Source organism: Oncorhynchus keta, chromosome 2, assembly GCF_023373465.1.
Source record: "Oncorhynchus keta strain PuntledgeMale-10-30-2019 chromosome 2, Oket_V2, whole genome shotgun sequence".
NCBI classification, from domain to species: domain Eukaryota; kingdom Metazoa; phylum Chordata; class Actinopteri; order Salmoniformes; family Salmonidae; genus Oncorhynchus; species Oncorhynchus keta.
The window spans coordinates 21,473,059-21,490,378 of NC_068422.1; the positions used below are offsets into that span (position 1 = coordinate 21,473,059).

At 41.7% G+C, this 17,320-nt stretch overlaps 1 protein-coding gene across 1 annotated transcript in view; it reads left to right on the plus strand.

Moving 5' to 3' along the window:
• abca5 (ATP-binding cassette, sub-family A (ABC1), member 5) overlaps window positions 1-17,320 on the plus strand; it is a 123,705-nt gene that overhangs the window by 43,574 nt on the left and 62,811 nt on the right. The window contains exons 8-17 of the mRNA XM_052473580.1: window positions 2,480-2,668; window positions 3,118-3,265; window positions 3,430-3,607; window positions 7,143-7,201; window positions 8,434-8,720; window positions 9,041-9,160; window positions 13,882-14,020; window positions 14,178-14,268; window positions 14,456-14,595; window positions 14,806-14,925. Of these exons, the coding sequence (XP_052329540.1) occupies window positions 2,480-2,668; window positions 3,118-3,265; window positions 3,430-3,607; window positions 7,143-7,201; window positions 8,434-8,720; window positions 9,041-9,160; window positions 13,882-14,020; window positions 14,178-14,268; window positions 14,456-14,595; window positions 14,806-14,925 (1,471 nt within the window). The remainder of the gene's footprint in view (window positions 1-2,479; window positions 2,669-3,117; window positions 3,266-3,429; window positions 3,608-7,142; window positions 7,202-8,433; window positions 8,721-9,040; window positions 9,161-13,881; window positions 14,021-14,177; window positions 14,269-14,455; window positions 14,596-14,805; window positions 14,926-17,320) is intronic.

Here is a 17,320-nt window from a genome sequence, read left to right on the forward strand (position 1 = left end):
TTTTTGCATTTAATAAAAGTAGAGACTCAGAGCTGGACAATGATATATCATACACTGCAGTTATGCTTTGAAAGTTTATTAACTTGTAACTCCACTTATGAGAAAATGGCCCTTGAATGTTTGGGTACACCTACTGGAGAGCTCTTCTTTGTCTTTACCCATTCATCATTGTTCACACCCTCTTAAGCCTTAGCCTCACCCATCTTTTTAAGGATTCACATGTGAGGCCATGTGCTAAACATAGTGAGAAATTTGTAAACAACCAAAGATTTAAATACTAAAAGTGATAAGTAGTAGCAAAAATACACTTTATTTAGTCCTTGGCCTATACCCTATTCTGACTTTTGGGCAGGTCATGTTCTTCACCTTACCATCTCTGGTAAACACACAACATATCAACCAAAATCAAAATGTATTTTTCACATGCAAAAGGTGTAAATGATACAGTGAAATGGTTACTTGCATATTTGCATAGTAGCAATATCAAAAATAGAAAGTGTCCATGTAAATATTTTATATTTATTAGACGATTCTTACCCAGACACACTTGTCTAAATCGATGGGTCATGTGAAAGAAGTGCAATAACCACCCCGCAGCCACATCTAGTTAAGTGTATGGGTCACTATTGTCTAGTCATGTTCATGAAATACAATAGATGACCGTAATCACACCTGGCTAACTAGGTAGGTCATGTCATCTGGCGAGGTAGAGTCTTTTGTTTAGACATGTAGCTAGATAAACAATGAACCTAATGGTGCTTTCAAGACATCTGGGAACTTGGAAAAAATACGAGGTGAAATCATGACATCAGTGCTCTCTCTTCAGGTCGGAAGGTCGGGACTCTATAAAGAGGCCCGAGATTCCGAGTTGGATGACCGCAAAAAAAAAACGTTTTCCCAGTCGGAGCTCGTTCCCAGTTGTTCCCAGTTGTTTTGAATGTGGCAATAATCCCAACCATAACTACTGGCAATACAAACTGATTGTCATAGCTTGCTACTATGCAATCTGCAGGTAGCTAAAGCTAACTAGGTTCAGTGTTAGCTAGCTAGCTAACATTAGGCTATGACTAGCAATGCAAATGGCTTTGTGAGATACAAATAATATTACTACACAGATCATACACGTAATGTTAGCTAGCAAATGTTATCTAACAGTACTCTTTAACTTGCAATGAAAATGATTTTCTGACTAAATTAGAAATGTATAGTATTTGAAAATGTAGCTAGCTAGACTATATCCCCCGTATACATGGATGAACGCTTCTCCCTCTGTCATGGATGCCATGGTTGCCATTAAATTGAAGCTGTAATCCAGAGACAGTTGTTTTATACAACAGCCTTCTGTGTGTTCTCTTTTCGACTCACTCTGCATATTTGCTATCAAAAGCCAGAATTTTCTCCATCTCCTTAGCTAGCATACTCTGCTTTCACTGGGCATTCCACTGATTTCAAAACTCTGTCAACTTCTTCTGTGACAACAACAATGTTGATTACCATTTGAGAAGACTCCAATGTCTGGTTCAATGAAAATGTTTGAACTTAAATCAGGGATTTCCCCATAGTCTGATTCATTTTCAGAGTCCGAGAAGAGTCCGCATGGCACAATCGTACTCCAGAAAGTGAGAACAGTACAGTAGCAACACTTTTGCAGTTCTTCATGATATCTTTCAAAAAAGCCACAGTAGTAAGGATTACCAAAACACATACTGAGCAGCTCATGTTAAAGACAAGCGTGTTTTGCAAGGAGGAATGGGAAAAAATGTCAGTCTCTCGATGTGCAAAACTGATAGACATACCCCAAGCGACTTACAGCTGTAATCGCAGCAAAAGGTGACGCTACAAAGTATTAACTTAAGGGGGCTGAATAATTTTGCACGCCCAATTTTTCAGTTTTTGATTTGTTAAAAAAGTTTGAAATATCCAATAAATGTCGTTCCACTTCATGATTGTGTCCCACTTGTTGTTGATTCTTCACAAAAAAATACAGTTTTATATCTTTATGTTTGAAGCCTGAAATGTGGTTCATTGAACAAGCATGGGAAACAGTGTTTAAACCCTTTACAATAAAGATCTGTGAAGTTATTTGGATTTTAATTATCTTTGAAAGAGAGGGTCCTGATAAAGGGACAATTCTTTTTACGTTGAGTTTATTTATATTTAGCAGATGCTTTTATGTGCGTGTCTTAAAATGTTTTAAGGCCAAGACTTCTATTCAATGTGCCATGTGTGTCACGGATTTGACCTGAAATTGACTTCTTAATTTCAGTTACCATAGGATGCTGTTAGCTTTTAACTCCCCTCTACCAATAGATTTGACACTGCATTTGGTTGACTCGCATTGGTTGTGACAGGCCATAACAAAGGGATTGTTCACTTTTTTAAAGTGTAGGTTATTTTTTACTTACCTTAGAATGTTCCATCCGATTGTCAAACCTCAGTGAACTACCTCTTTAAACTCTTGTATTTTATCCTTCCCCAGATCTTCTTCTCCTTCATGCTGACCCCTCTGTTTAAGAAGCCTAAGTTTGCCAGTACGGTGGGCTCAATGCTGACTGTGGTCTTCGGCTGCCTGTCCCTGTTCACTGTCCTGATGAAGGACTTCCCCCAGCCTCTGGTCTGGGTTCTTTGTCTGCTGTCCCCCAGCGCATTCTCCATCGGCATTGCCCAGGTAACCAACACAGTCAACGCCCGTGTCGTGTTCATTAAACAGACTGAAACAGGGAGCGACTACCTGGACTTGGACAATAGAAGCGCACATTTTCTGTGGTGATACGGTGCAAAGTTTAGTAACAGAATCACAGAACAAACTGCACAAACCATCATTCTGTTACGAAACTTTGCGTCTGCAAATCTGTTCAAGTAAATGTGTTTTTGTCAAATGTTCTGTGGAAATTAAGTTATTCTTGTGCATAAAGCTGTATTGTTTGTTTAACTTTGCAATCATTGTTTTTTGTTTGACATACATTTTAAAATGAAAAACCGGACTCACAGCATCAGCCTGTTACCATGGAATTACCCAACATTTTATTGTCAAGGTTGTCCAAGACAGTGTGCAATGTTTACGGAGACCACCCCCCATGTAATAAAGCTTTTCTGTTCTATTCTCTGTGAGTCTAGGTGGTGTACCTGGAGGCCCAGGGGGACGGAGCTGTGTTCGCTACCCTGGCCAACGGCCCCCATCCCCTCTACGCCCCCCTTCTCATGCTCGTCCTGGACTGTATACTCTACCTGCTGCTGGCTGTCTACCTGGACCAGGTCCTACCAGGTACTGTTTTGACTCTTCTTCCTCTCTTCTCAACACATCAAGGAAGTATTGATTTCATTCAACCTTTACTCATACAGTTTGGTCTTAATTGAGTACATTTTTTAAAACTGTGACCTGTCTATTTATCTCAAATGGCCTTCCATATTCCTGTGTCCTTTGTACAGGTGAGTTTGGCATGCGGCGCTCCCTGGTATACTTCATGAAGCCATCCTATTGGTCCAAGCGCAGTAAGCGCTACGTCGAGGTGAGCTCTGTGTACGAGACGGAGGTGAACGGGGCCACAGGAGTGAATGAGTCTGTGGAGCCCGTCTCTCCGGAATTCAGGGGGAAAGAGGCCATCCGGTAAGAGCCTCCCCTTTATACCCTTTCCACACTACTGATCTAAGCCAAGCTGCACTGGGCTGGCCTGGTTATGCATCCACCATAGTTACTTGATGCGGCCTGTCCAATGGGTGTAGTTCAGTGGATGCTCCTCAGAGGAGGAAGGGGTTGACCATCCTAGGTGAATTTCATAAGAACAAAAATGGTCAAACATTAAAGTTATGTTTTTTAGATAAAACTATACTAAATATTATCAAATCAAATGTTATTTGTCATATTTGCCAACACAACCGGTGTAGACCTTAAAGTGAAATGCTTACTTACAAGCCCTTGACCCTGGGACTAAACACCTCCCTCTGCAACTGGATCCTGGACTTCCTGACAGGGCGCCCCCAGGTGGTAAGGGTAGGTAACAACACATCCGCCACGCTGATCCTCAACACAGGGGCCCCTCGGGTGTGTGCTCAGTCCCCTCCTGTACTCCCTGTTCACTCATGACTGCATGGCCAGACACAACTCCAACACCATCATCAAGTTTGCCGATAGCACAACTGTGGTAGGCCTGATCACTGACAACGATGGTGCCAGGACAACAACCTCCCCCTCAATGTGAGCAAGACAAAGGAACTGATTTCTGGACTACAGGAAAACGAGGACCGACCACGCCCCCATTCTTATTGACGGGGCTGTAGTGGAGCAGGTTGAGAGCTTCAAGTTTATTGGTCTCAACATCATCAAAAAACGATCCTGGTCCAAACACACTAAGACAGTTGTGAAGAGGGGATGACAAAGCCTATTCCCCCTCAGGACACTGAAAGATTTGACGTGGGTCCACAGATCCTCAAAAGGTTCTACAGCTGCACCATTGAGAGCATCCTGACTGGTTGCATCACTGCCTGGTATGGCAACTGCTCGGCCTCCGACCGCAAGGCACTACTTAGGGTAGTGCGTACGGCTCAGGCTCACCAGGCAGTGTCAGAGGAAGGCCCTAAAAATTGTCAAAGACTCCAGCCACCCTTGTCATAGACTGTTCTCTCTGCTATCGCACGGCAAGCGGTACCAGAGTGCCAAGTCTAGGTCCAAAAAGCTTCTTAACAGCTTCTAACCCCAAGCCATAAGACTCCTGAACTGCTAATCAAATGGCTACCCAGACCTCTCTTTTACGCTGTTGCTACTCAGTTTATAATCTATGCATAGTCACTTTAACTCTACCTACATGTACATATTACCTCCACTAACCGGTACCCCTGCACATTGACTGTTTACCGGTACCCCTGTATATAGCCTCACTATTGTTATTTTACTGCTGCTCTTTAATTATTTGTTACTTTTTTTTAAACCAAAAATGCAGTTTTAAGAACAATAAGTGTTAAGGGCTTGTAAGTACACTGAAGTACTTTATACACCTGTTGTATTCGGCGCATGTGACAAACAAAATATGATTTGATTTGATGAGAAACTTTAAGGGTTTTAATGAGCAGGCTTTCTTTCCAGATTTGTTTTATTTTGACTGGAGCAAGATTGAGCTTTTTCCTGATGTGGAAACTGCCTGGAAATTCTTTCATGATTGTTTTTTCCAAATAGTAAAAAACATGCCCCATTCCACAGGTTCAGAGGTAAAGGGAGGGATAATCCATGGTTGTCTTCTGAGCTGTCTTGTATTATTCACTAACGTAATCTAGCCTGGGCTAAGGCAAAGAAATCATGTTCTTATGCTGATTGGCTTCTTTTTTCACAGCTATGAAGCAAGTGTTCTTCTCTTTTCAGGAAGGCCAAGTCTGAATATTTTATGTCTGTTACTACTAATAACCTGAATGACCCTAGGAAGTTTTGGAGGGCTATTAAGTCTGTCCGGTAACAGTACTGTTAATTAATTACCTTCATGTTTTTTGAAGGACTCTGTTGCTCTTCATGACGAAACTGAAATGCTAAATTGTTTCAATGAACACCTTGTGTCATCTGATAGGCTGTTTGATTTAGTATCTTCTGTCTCTATACAGCCCTGTGTGGATGAACCGGTGAGAGCTGGTCAAACGTTTAGCTTTTTGCCATTCTCAGTGCAGGAGGTACATAAAGCCCTGACATCCTTAGATCAGAGAAATCCTGCAGGTCCTGATCTTCTTAATCCCTGCTTTTTAAAACTGGCAGTTGATTTCATAGCTGAACCACTATATCTGTTCAATTGAACCCTTGCATGTAATGAAATTCCAAGGATCTGGAAATCAACATTTGTCCTACAACTTTTAAAACTGGGAGATCCAACTCTATTATAGGCCAATCTCAAAGCTGTCACCCCTAGCAAAAATACTTGAAACCCTTGTTACTGAACAGCTAAAATAGTATATAAAAATGAACTCTATTTTATCAATGTACCAATCGGGCTTCAAGTAGAAGCATATCACAATTATAGCAGCCATGAAGGTTTTAAATGATATCACTGAAGCCCTTGACAAAAAAACAGCACTATCTCACTTTTTATTGATCTCTCTAACGCTTTTGATACAATTGATCATGCTGTACTGAGGCAGAGATTATCGAGCATAGGTCTTTCCGAGCATGTAGTTGCATGGTTTGCTAACTATCTGTCTGATAGAACTCGGTGCACTCAATTTGATGTGCTCATGTCTGCTAAATTGTCTGTCTGTAATGGTGTGCCCCAGGGCTCGGGACTTGGTCCACTCTTATTCACTATTTATATAAATAATTAACGTGAAAAATGCACAACTTCACTTTATACTTTTATTTATTGTTTATTGTTGTCTCCTCAATGCTGACTAAACTAATTGTGTTTTCTTAAGCAAAAAATAGACCTCTGAACCGTTCACATATTACTACCTGTCAGGGAAATGAGATTGAGGCTGTAACCTCGTAAATATCTTAGTTATCTTATTAGTAGCCTAACCATATTGCTGTTACATTGAACTGGGTGAATGGAATATGAATGACAATCATCCAATATGCTGCAATAGAAATAAGGCCATGCTCATGAAAAATAATTGTCCTCCCTCATCTTAAACGACACTGGCCGCCACTGGTGTGGTTGTACATGAAGCAAGGCTACTGACTTTAACTTCATAGTTGCTTGAACCATGCTGTAAAGGACAATGTGAAGGGAACACTGTAAGGTTTCGGCCGGCCCTATAGTGTGAATCAGCAACTTTCCATTGACGTCAGTTCTGATGGTGCATCATATGAAGTATTTTGGTGCAGATCTTCTTATCATAATGCTCCTGTCCCTGGCTGGGAGAGGACACGTGTGTCTCTCTGTAACAAGTGGCTTTGAAAATAGACTCTGTGGCTGCCTCAGCTCGACAGCTCCGGATCAGGCGGATATCCTCTTACATTATAGAGAAACCTGGTCCCATTATTGACTTTCCAGGACAGAAATACAGGCTTTTAGAGTTACCAGTTGAAACGATAACCGCAGCCGAGCTGTGTCGATATAGATGAGCACCTGATAGGAACCCACTGGCTTCCATTAGCTTTGATCCAGAAAGAATGAGTGCCAGATTGAAACCTTTTGTTTACCCTCTTCTCTGTCTCCCCACCCTGGCAGCATTAACAACATCCGCAAGGTGTACAAAGAGAAGGACAGCATCGTGGAAGCTCTGAGGGGTGAGGCTCATTCCTCTAAGTATTTCTCTTGTCACTCTTGTGTCTGTGTCTGTGTGGAGCCTCTTTTCTAGTTGCCGTATCTAACAGACAAATTGGAAATCGGCAGAGTTCCGAACTTCCTTAACCTCTCTAGGCTAGATGGGACGCTACCATCCCATCTGACCAACATCCAGTGAAAGTGCAGGGCGCCAAATTCAAACTACAGAATTTTAAATATTTAACATTCTTGAAAATACACATGCAATATGTCAAAATAAAGCTTAACTTCTTGTTAATCCAGCCAGGTTGTCAGATTTTAAAAAGGCTTTAAGGCGAAAGCAAACCATGCGATTATCTGAGGACAGCACACCATCAAACAAACACAGACAATCATATTTCATCCCGCCAGGCGCGACACAAAACTCAGAAATAACGATATAATTAATGCCGTACCTTTGAAACGCTTCTTCTGTTGGCACTCCAATATGTCCCATAAACATCACAAATGGTCCTTTTGTTCGATTAATTCCGTCGTTATATCTCCAAAATGTCAATTTATTTGGCGCGTTTGATCTAGAAAAACACCGGTTCCAACTCGCGCAACATGACTACAAAATAAGTTACCTGTAATCTTTGTCCAAACATTTCAAGCAACTTTCCTTATAAAACTTTAGGTATTTTTTTACGTAAATAATCCATAAAATTGAAGACGGGATAAACTGCGTTCAATAGCGGATAAAAACGAAGTGGAGCGAGCTTTTAGGCCGCGGCCCCAACCACAACACTACACCTGACTCGACCCTCGTTCTGAACAGCCCTACTTCTTCATTACACAAAAAAAACAGCAACCAATTTCTAAAGACTGTTGACATCCAGTGGAAGCGATAGGAACTGCAAGCAAGTGCCTTAGAAATCTAGATCCACATAGAAAACCCATTGAAAACACTGTCACCTCAACAACAAAAAAGAATCCTGGATGGTTTGTCCTCGGGGTTTCACCTACCAAATAAGTTCTATTATACTCAGACATCATTCAAACAGTTTTAGAAACTTCTGAGTATTTTCTATCCAAATCTACTAATAACAGGCAGTTTACTTTGGGCACGCTTTTCATCCGGATGTGCCCCCAAGCCTAGAGAGGTTAACAGATCCTGACGTTGTCTTACCTTTCTCAGTTTATCCTCGTCTGCCCCATATGAGGCTCTTCGTAGACCCTAATGTCTTCATGTCCCGCCCACTTCCCTTCTATCCAGGCTTGACCTTTGACATCTATGAAGGTCAGATCACAGCCCTCCTGGGCCACAGCGGAGCAGGGAAGTCCACTCTGATGAACATCCTGTGTGGGATCTGTCCCCCGACTGACGGCCACGCCTCCATCTATGGCTCCCCTGTGGCAGAGATCGCTGAGGGGGCAGAGATGAGGCAGCTGGTGGGCATCTGCCCTCAGTTCAACATCATCTTTGACGTGCTCACTGTAGAAGAGCACCTGAGGATATTTGCTGCCATTAAAGGGATTCTGCCCTCTGACATTGACAATGAGGTGAGGGGAATTTTTATTACCAGTACAGATACTGATAGCGGTTATTTTCAAGAAGGATTTACTTGTGATGTTGTGATACTGAATGCTGTTTCAAATCGCTCTGGATAAGATCGTCTGCTAAAATAGTCAAATGTAAATGTAAAATGCATCATATATGATCACTCGGCCACTCTAGCATGGCTGGTTGGTAACTGGCAGGCCTCTATGTTGCTTCCGTATTTCTGAATTCAGCTTCAACTCACAAGATGGATAATATTGAGTCATGTTTGGATCACATCCTTTTCTCTCCCTCCCTCCTGTGTGTTGGATCTGTCTGTTAGGTGTCCAAGGTGCTGAAGGATCTAGACCTGGAGAAGATCATGGACGCCCAGGCTAAGAACCTGAGTGGAGGCCAGAAGAGGAAATTGTCTGTGGGCATAGCCATCCTGGGAGACCCCAAGGTAGCTGGATCCTTGATCATCCACCCTCACAACACAACAGAAATGGCCTGTCTGTCTGTCTCTCGCTCTCTGTCTGTCTGTCTCTCGCTCTCTGTCTGTCTGTCTCTCGCTCTCTGTCTCTGTCTCTCGCTCTCTGTCTGTCTGTCTGTCTCTCTCGCTCTCTGTCTGTCTGTCTGTCTGTCTGTCTGTCTGTCTGTCTGTCTGTCTGTCTGTCTGTCTCGCTCTCTGTCTGTCTGTCTGTCTCGCTCTCTGTCTGTCTGTCTCTCACTCTCTGTCTGTCTGTCTCTCGCTCTCTGTCTGTCTGTCTCTCGCTCTCTGTCTGTCTGTCTCGCTGTCTGTCTGTCTCCCGCTCTCTGTCTGTCTGTCTCTCGCTCTCTGTCTCTCTCGCTCTCTGTCTGTCTGTCTGTCTCTCGCTCGCTCTCTGTCTGTCTGTCTGTCGCTCGCTCTCTGTCTGTCTCTCGCTCTCTGTCTGTCTCTAGCTGTCTGTCTGTATGTCTCTCGCTCTCGCTCTCTCTCTAGCTCTCTGTCTGTCTCTCGCTCTCTGTCTGTCTGTCTCTCGCTCTCTGTCTGTCTGTCTCTCGCTCTCTGTCTGTCTGTCTCTCGCTCTCTGTCTGTCTGTCTCTCGCTCTCTGTCTGTCTGTCTCTCGCTCTCTGTCTCTCGCTCTCTGTCTGTCTCTCGCTCTCTGTCTATCGCTCTCTGTCTGTCTCTCTGTCTGTCTGTCTGTCTCTCGCTCTCTGTCTGTCTGTCTGTCTGTCTCTCGCTCTCTGTCTGTCTGTCTGTCTCTCGCTCTCTGTCTGTCTGTCTGTCTCTCGCTCTCTGTCTGTCTGTCTGTCTCTCGCTCTCTGTCTGTCTGTCTGTCTCTCGCTCTCTGTCTGTCTCTCTCGCTCTCTGTCTCTCTCGCTCTGTCTGTCTATCTCTCTCGCTCTCTCTGTCTGTCTCTCTGCTACCGCACTGCAAGCGGTACTGATGGGCCAATTCTGGAACCAACAGGAGCCTGAACAGCTTTTACCACCGAGCCATAAGACTGATAAATAGTTAATTAAAAAAATACTAAATTTAGAGGGTAGATCATACAAGTTTGGTGTCACTTAGAAATGTCCTTGTTTAAAAAAAAAAATGTCCGTTAAAATAACATCAAATTGATCAGAAACACGGTGTAGACATTGTTAATAGTGTAAATGGCTATGGTAGCTAGAAACAGCTGATTATTTTAATGGAATATCTACATAGGTGTACAGAAGCTCATTATCAGCAACCATCACCCTGTGTTCCAAAGGCACGTTGTGTTAGCAAATCCAAGTTTCTCATTTTAAAAGGCTAATTGATCATTAGAAAACCCTTTTGCAATTTCAGCCATTTCCACCTACAATAGTCATTTACAACATTAACAATGTCTACACTGTATTTCTGATCAATTTTATGTTATTTTAATGGACAAGATGTGTGCTTTTCTTTCAACGACAAGGACACAACTTTTGAACATTCGTGTGCGTGTGTGTGTGTGTGTGTCATGCCTTTAGAAGCTTCTGATAGGCTAATTGGCATCATTTGAGTCAATTGGAGGTGTACCTGTGGATGTATTTCAAGGGCTACCTTCAAACTTAGTGCCTCTGCTTGACATAATGGGGAAATCAAAAGAAATCAGCCAAGACTTCAGAAGGAAATTGTAGACCTCCAGAAGTCTGGTTCATCCTTGGGAGCAATTTCCAAACACCTGAAGTTAGCAAGTTCATCTGTACAAACAATAGTACGCAAGTATAAACACCATGGCACCATGCAGCCGTCATACCGCCCTGGAAGGAGACTCGTTCTGTCTCCTAGAGATGAATACTTTGGTGCCAAAAGTGCAAATCAATCCCATAACAACAGCACAGGACCTTGTGAAGATGCTGGAGGAAACAGGTACAAAAGTATCTATATCCAGAGTACAACGAGTCCTATATCAATATAACCTGAAAGGCTGCTCAGCAAGGAAGAGACCACTGCTCCAAACCATAAAAAAGCCAGACTACGGTTGGCAACTGCCCATGGGGGCAAAGATCGTACTTTTTAGAGAAATATCCTCTGGTCTGACAAAACAAAAATAGAACTGTTTGGCCATAATGACCATTGTTATGTTTGGAGGGAAAAGGGGGAGGCTTGCAAGCCGAAGAACACCATCCCAACCGTGAAGCACGGGGGTGGCAGCATCATGTTGTGGGGGTGCTTTACTGCAGGAGGGACTGGTGCACTTCACAAACTAGATGGCATCATTAGGGAGGAAAATTATGTGGATATATTGAAGCAACATCTCAAGACATCAGTCAGGAAGTTATAGCTTGGTTGCAAATGGGTCTTCCAAATGGACAATGACCCCAAGCATACTTCCAAAGTTGTGGCAAAATTGATTAATGAAAACAAAGTAAAGGTATTGGAGTCGTCATCACAAAGCCCTGACCTCAATCCTGTAGAAAATCTGTGGGCAGAACTGAAACACGTGTGCAAGCAAGGTGGCCTACAAACCTGACTCAGTTACACCAGCTCTGTCAGGAGGAATGTGCCAACATTCACCAACTTATTGTGGGAAGCTTGTGGAAGGCTACCCGAAACGTTTGACCCAAGTTAAACAATTTAAAGGCAATGCTACCAAATACTAATTGAGTGTATGTAAACTTCTGACCCACTGGTAATGTGATACAAGAAATAAAAGCTGAAATAAATCGTTCTCTCTACTGTTATTGTGACATTTCACATTCTTAAAATAAAGTGGTGATCCTAACTGACCTAAGACAGGGGAATTTTACTAAGATTAAATGTCAAGAATTGTGAAGAACTGAGTATAAATATATTTGGCTAAGGTATATATAAACCTCCGACGTCAACTGTATGTATACACACACACAAACTACCGTTCAAACGTTTGGGGTCACTTAGAAATGTCCTTGTTTTTGAATGAAAAGCACATTTTTGGACAGTTTGGACACACCTACTCATTGCAGGGTTTTTCTTTATTTTTACTATTTTCTTCATTGTAGAATAAAAGTGACAACATATACTATGAAATAACACACATGGAATCATGTATTAAGCAAAAAAGAGTTAAACAAATCAAAGTAGCCGCCCCAGCTCTGCACACTTTGCATTCTCTCAACCAGCTTCATGAGGTAGTCACCTGGGATGCATTTCAATTAACTGGTGTGCCTTGTTAAACGTTAATTTGTGGAATTCTTTTCCTTAATGTGTTTGAGCCAATCAGTTGTGTTGTTTCAAGGTAAGTGGGTATACAGAAGATAGCCCTATTTGGTCAAATATCAAGTCCATATTATGACAAAAACAGCTCAAATAAGCAAAGAGAAAGGACAGTCCATCATTACTTCAAGGTCAGTCATTCTGGAACATTTCAAGAACTTTTAAAGTTTCTTCAAGTACAGTCGCAAAAACCATCAAGCGCTATGATGAAACTGGCTCATGAGGACCGTCACAGGAAAGGAAGACCCAGAGTTACCTCTGCTGCAGAGGATAAGTTACTTCGAGTTACTAGCCTCAGAAATTGCAGTCCAAATAAATACTTCAGAGTTCAAGTAACAGACACATCTCAACATCAACTGTTCAAAGGAGACTGCATAAATCAGGCTTTCATGGTCGAATTCCTGTGAAGAAACCACTACTAAAGGACACCAATAATAGGAGACTTGCTTGGGCCAAGAAACATGAGCAATGGACGTTAGACCGGTGGAAACCTGTCCTTTTGATGTGATGAATCCATTTGAGATTTTTGGTTCCAACCACCGTGTCTTTGTGAGACGCAGAGTAGGTGAACGGATGATCTCCGCATGTGTGGTTCCCACCATGACGCATGGAGGAGGTGTTGTGATGGTGTGGGGGTGCTTTGCTGGTGATACAGTTGGTGATTTATTTAGAATTCAAGGCACACTTAACCAGCATGGCTACCACAGCATGCTGCAGCAATACACCATCCCATGTGGTTTGCGCTTAGTAGGACTGTCATTTGTTCTTCAATAGGACAATGACCCAACACACCTCCAGGCTATGTAAGGGCTATTTAACGAAGGAGAGTGATAGAGTGCTGTATCAGATGACCTGGCCTCCACTATCCCCTGACTTCAACCCAACTGAGATGGTTTGGGATGAGTCAGACTGCAGTGTGATGGAAAAGCAGCCAACAAGTGCTCAGCATATGTGGGATCTTTCAAGACAGTTGGAAAAGCATTCCAGGTGAAGCTGGTTGAAAGAATGACAAGAGTGTGCAAAGCTGTGATCAAGGCAAATGATGGCTACTTTGAAGAATCTAACATATAAAATACATTTTTCTGGTTACTGCATGATTCCATGTGTGTTATTTCATAGTTTTGATGTCTTCAATATTATTCTACAGTGTAGAAAATAGTAAAAATAAAGAAAAACCCTTGAATGAGTAGGTGTGTCCAAATTTTTGACTGACTGGTACTGTACATATTTACCCCAATTACCTCGTGCACATCGACTCGGTACTTGTACCCCTTGTACAGTGTATATATCCAAGTTATTGCTACTCATTGTGTATCTATTGTTACTTTTATTATTACATGTTTTACTTTTCTATTATTTCTCTATTTTCTTTCTCTCTGCATTTTTGGGAAGTTCCTATGAGTAAGTATTTCACTGTTAGTCCACATCTGTTGTTTACGAAGCAGGTGACAAATAGAATTTGATTAGATTTTGCGTGTGTGTATATGTTTAGATACTGCTCCTGGATGAGCCTACTGCTGGTATGGACCCCTGTTCCAGACACCAGGTGTGGTCTCTGCTGAAGAGTCGCAGAGCAGGCAGAGTCACGGTGCTCAGCACACATTACATGGACGAGGCAGACATACTCGCTGGTACACACATCTCTTCCCTATCTATCTCTAACAATGTGTTCATCTGTAGCAGGGTTCTCTCTATCCCTCAATACACTTACGTCTTTCACTCGCCATCTCAATTTCTCTTTTTCTCTTATCTCTTTCTCTCTCTTTCATTTTCCACGTTCCCTTCTAGACCGCAAAGCTGTGATCTCTCAGGGCCAACTTAAGTGTGTTGGTTCTTCCCTATATCTAAAGACCAAGTGTGGAGTAGGATACCACCTCAGGTAATTTCGGCAGACAGCTCTCTAAATGTCACAAAAAAATGCACTATAAAACATATCTCGACCTAAAGCGTTTTGACCTATTTAAGACATCCAGCAGATTGTTTCTTCATAAATCATGTTGTTTGATGACAGTAAGACTGATGCATACATACCACAGCTAAATCATGTTGTTTTCCCCTTCCTATAGAATGTCTATTGGTGGACGGTGTGAGGTGGATGGTGTCACATCATTGGTCAAGCACCACGTCCCCAAGGCGCAGTTGTCACGGCAACAAGAGGCTGAGCTGACATTCACCCTCCCTTTCGAAAGCATGGACACCTTTTCAGGTCAGAAACTAATCTCTGTGCTACGGCTCAGTTGATCGCGCCTATCATAGAAATATAATTCCTATTGAGTGTACCCATGACGGGGAAGTCAAATTGCTATAGTCCGAGGGGCTATTCACTTTCGAGGAATTCTATTTCTGGTCATATATAACAGGTAGAGTTTTAGATCTGTGGTTCTGTACTTACTGTACCTTGACTTCACTCTCTCAGGATTGTTCTCAGAACTAGACTGCAGGCCAGACATGGGCATCATCAACTACGGGGTGTCCATGACAACGCTGGAGGATGTGTTTCTTCGTCTGGAGGCTGAGGCTGAGGTGGACCAGGCTGGTGAGCCTTCTTTTCTCTCCTTCTGTACTAAGCAGGGCTCTACATACACATGCACTGGTGCTCCCAACTTTAAAAAGTTAGGAGCATCACATTATATTTTGGAGCACCAGAAAACATTCTACATTTTATTTATTGAGATACGGCCTACATGAATTCTAGCTACTTTTGCAGCACATGTTGTGACCTAGAAACGAATATGTAACACTGTAAAGACATGAGTTTATTATAAAAGCTAAAATGTTGATCCAAATACTTGTCATTTAAATTACAAAGTCTTTTGTGGAATATTAGGTTTCTACATTGTGTAAAAACACTATTTTCCTATTGAAAGATGTACCAGATCTTTCATTCATTGCTATGATCATTGAGCTCCTGAAGAAGAAATCCCTTTTGCTTTCTTTCTGTGCCTGCAAATGTTTGGATATACTGGTAAAGTTACCAGGTTGTTAGCTAGCTAGCCAATGAGGTAACATGATTGAACAAATTATTTAACAATGCTCAAGTAGTTTTAGAACTACCAAAGACATGGTTTATGAATGTAAAATGGGGTCCTAGCGATCCACTATAGGAAGATAAACATGTTGCGGTAATATGGGTCAGATCTTTTGGTACTGGTTGGGCTAGAATCAAGACGTTTTCACTTCGGAAACATTATCATTACAACAATTATTATCTGGGAGATTTCTTTCATAATCGCACAGTGTTCCCATAATAAAACTCCTTGGTCGCACTTTAAAGCCCTGCCCTTATGGAAAAACCACATGATTCCACATGTGATATTTCCACATGATTCCACATGTGATATTTCCACATGATTCCACATTTGATATTTCCACATGTTTTCACATGTGAAACCATGTGTTTCTGGAACACGTCACATGTGGTGATCTGGATTTTCACATGTGAAACCATGTGTCCTTAGAACACTTCACCAATGATAGTTCACATGGATTTTCACGTGATCGCATATGCTCAAGAAAAAGTATTATATTTATTATAGTGATTCAGGAGTACCATTAAAACATAATTATATGCCACACCAACATTAGACAACTGTACAGAAAACCCTGAAATTGCTGAAATAAGTACATTTAAATAAATAATGAGAGAATAGTCAGAATAACTGACAACTAAAATAGCAGTGCAGCTGGCAGTCTTTTGCTAAGTGCAGAGATGTATTATAGGTAATGAATGTGTAGGGGAATGCTACAGACTTTGTGGTGGAGTAGACAGTTCAGTGTACCTCAAATCCAGAGATGGTGAGTTCAAATCCCAGGTTGGGTTACACTTTAGCTGAAGGAGCAATAACACATGCAATTACACATGTGAAGTTTTGGAAAAACATGTTTTCATATAATTTCACGTGTTCCAAAAACACGTTTTGACATGTCATGTGATTTAACACATTTGAAATCATGTGTTTCAATATGTGATAACTTGAAATGACACTGTTGGCCATTGTTGTTTATTTTAAGGTAGATTTTTGTACTTTTACTATACATTTCTACAGTAATAGTGTTTTGCTATATTTACTGTGAATAACAATGTACTTTTTGATCTGTACTGCAAATTAACTTGGCACGCTTCACTTGTAATTGCATTTTAACTTATAGGATACTTGTTTTATGACAAACTGTTGTTTTATTTATTCTGTAAGTTATGGTGAAAATAGTGCAAACAAGTTTTAAAGTATTTCTACGCCTGAACTGTATTTCTACAGTAAATCTACTGTGAAACAACTAACTGTATTCAGAAGGTACACATACATTCTAATTAGTTCTTTTCAATACCGAAAAATGTGGAATTGGTATTTGGTTCACTTTCTGAATTGACTGGAACTTGAATGGAAATGACCTCAACATTGGTTAGCGCACTTGGGATGCAACCACACCTAGGATTTGAACTCACAACCACTTGGGTGCCAGCAACCTGAATTTCCTTATTTCCTGATCTGATAGAATCTAGCCCTAAGTCTGCATAAATGCTCTCTGGATTTAAACTGGAGTGCCACAAGATTCGACATAAAAACATCCAGTCAGCAGCAGTTCTGTGGGGGAAAACGGCTTGTTACCAAGAACACTCACCGGACAGTTTGAGGTACACCATACCTTTCAAAACAATGTATCACTCCTACAGACAGTCACGTGACCCTGGCTTGTTATATGAAGCAGACATGGAGGCATTCAGTTTCTGTTCGATTGAACGTTAGAATGGACTAAATTAGTGACCTAAGCGACTGAGCTTGGTATGATCGTCAGTGCCAGGTGTGCCGGATCCATCTCAGAAACAGCCACACTCCGGGCTTTTGACAACAGTTTCTAGAGTTCAGGGCATAGCATTGTTATTTTTGGTCCACCAGCCTCTGTGGCAGGTAGATTTAAAAATCTACCAGCCA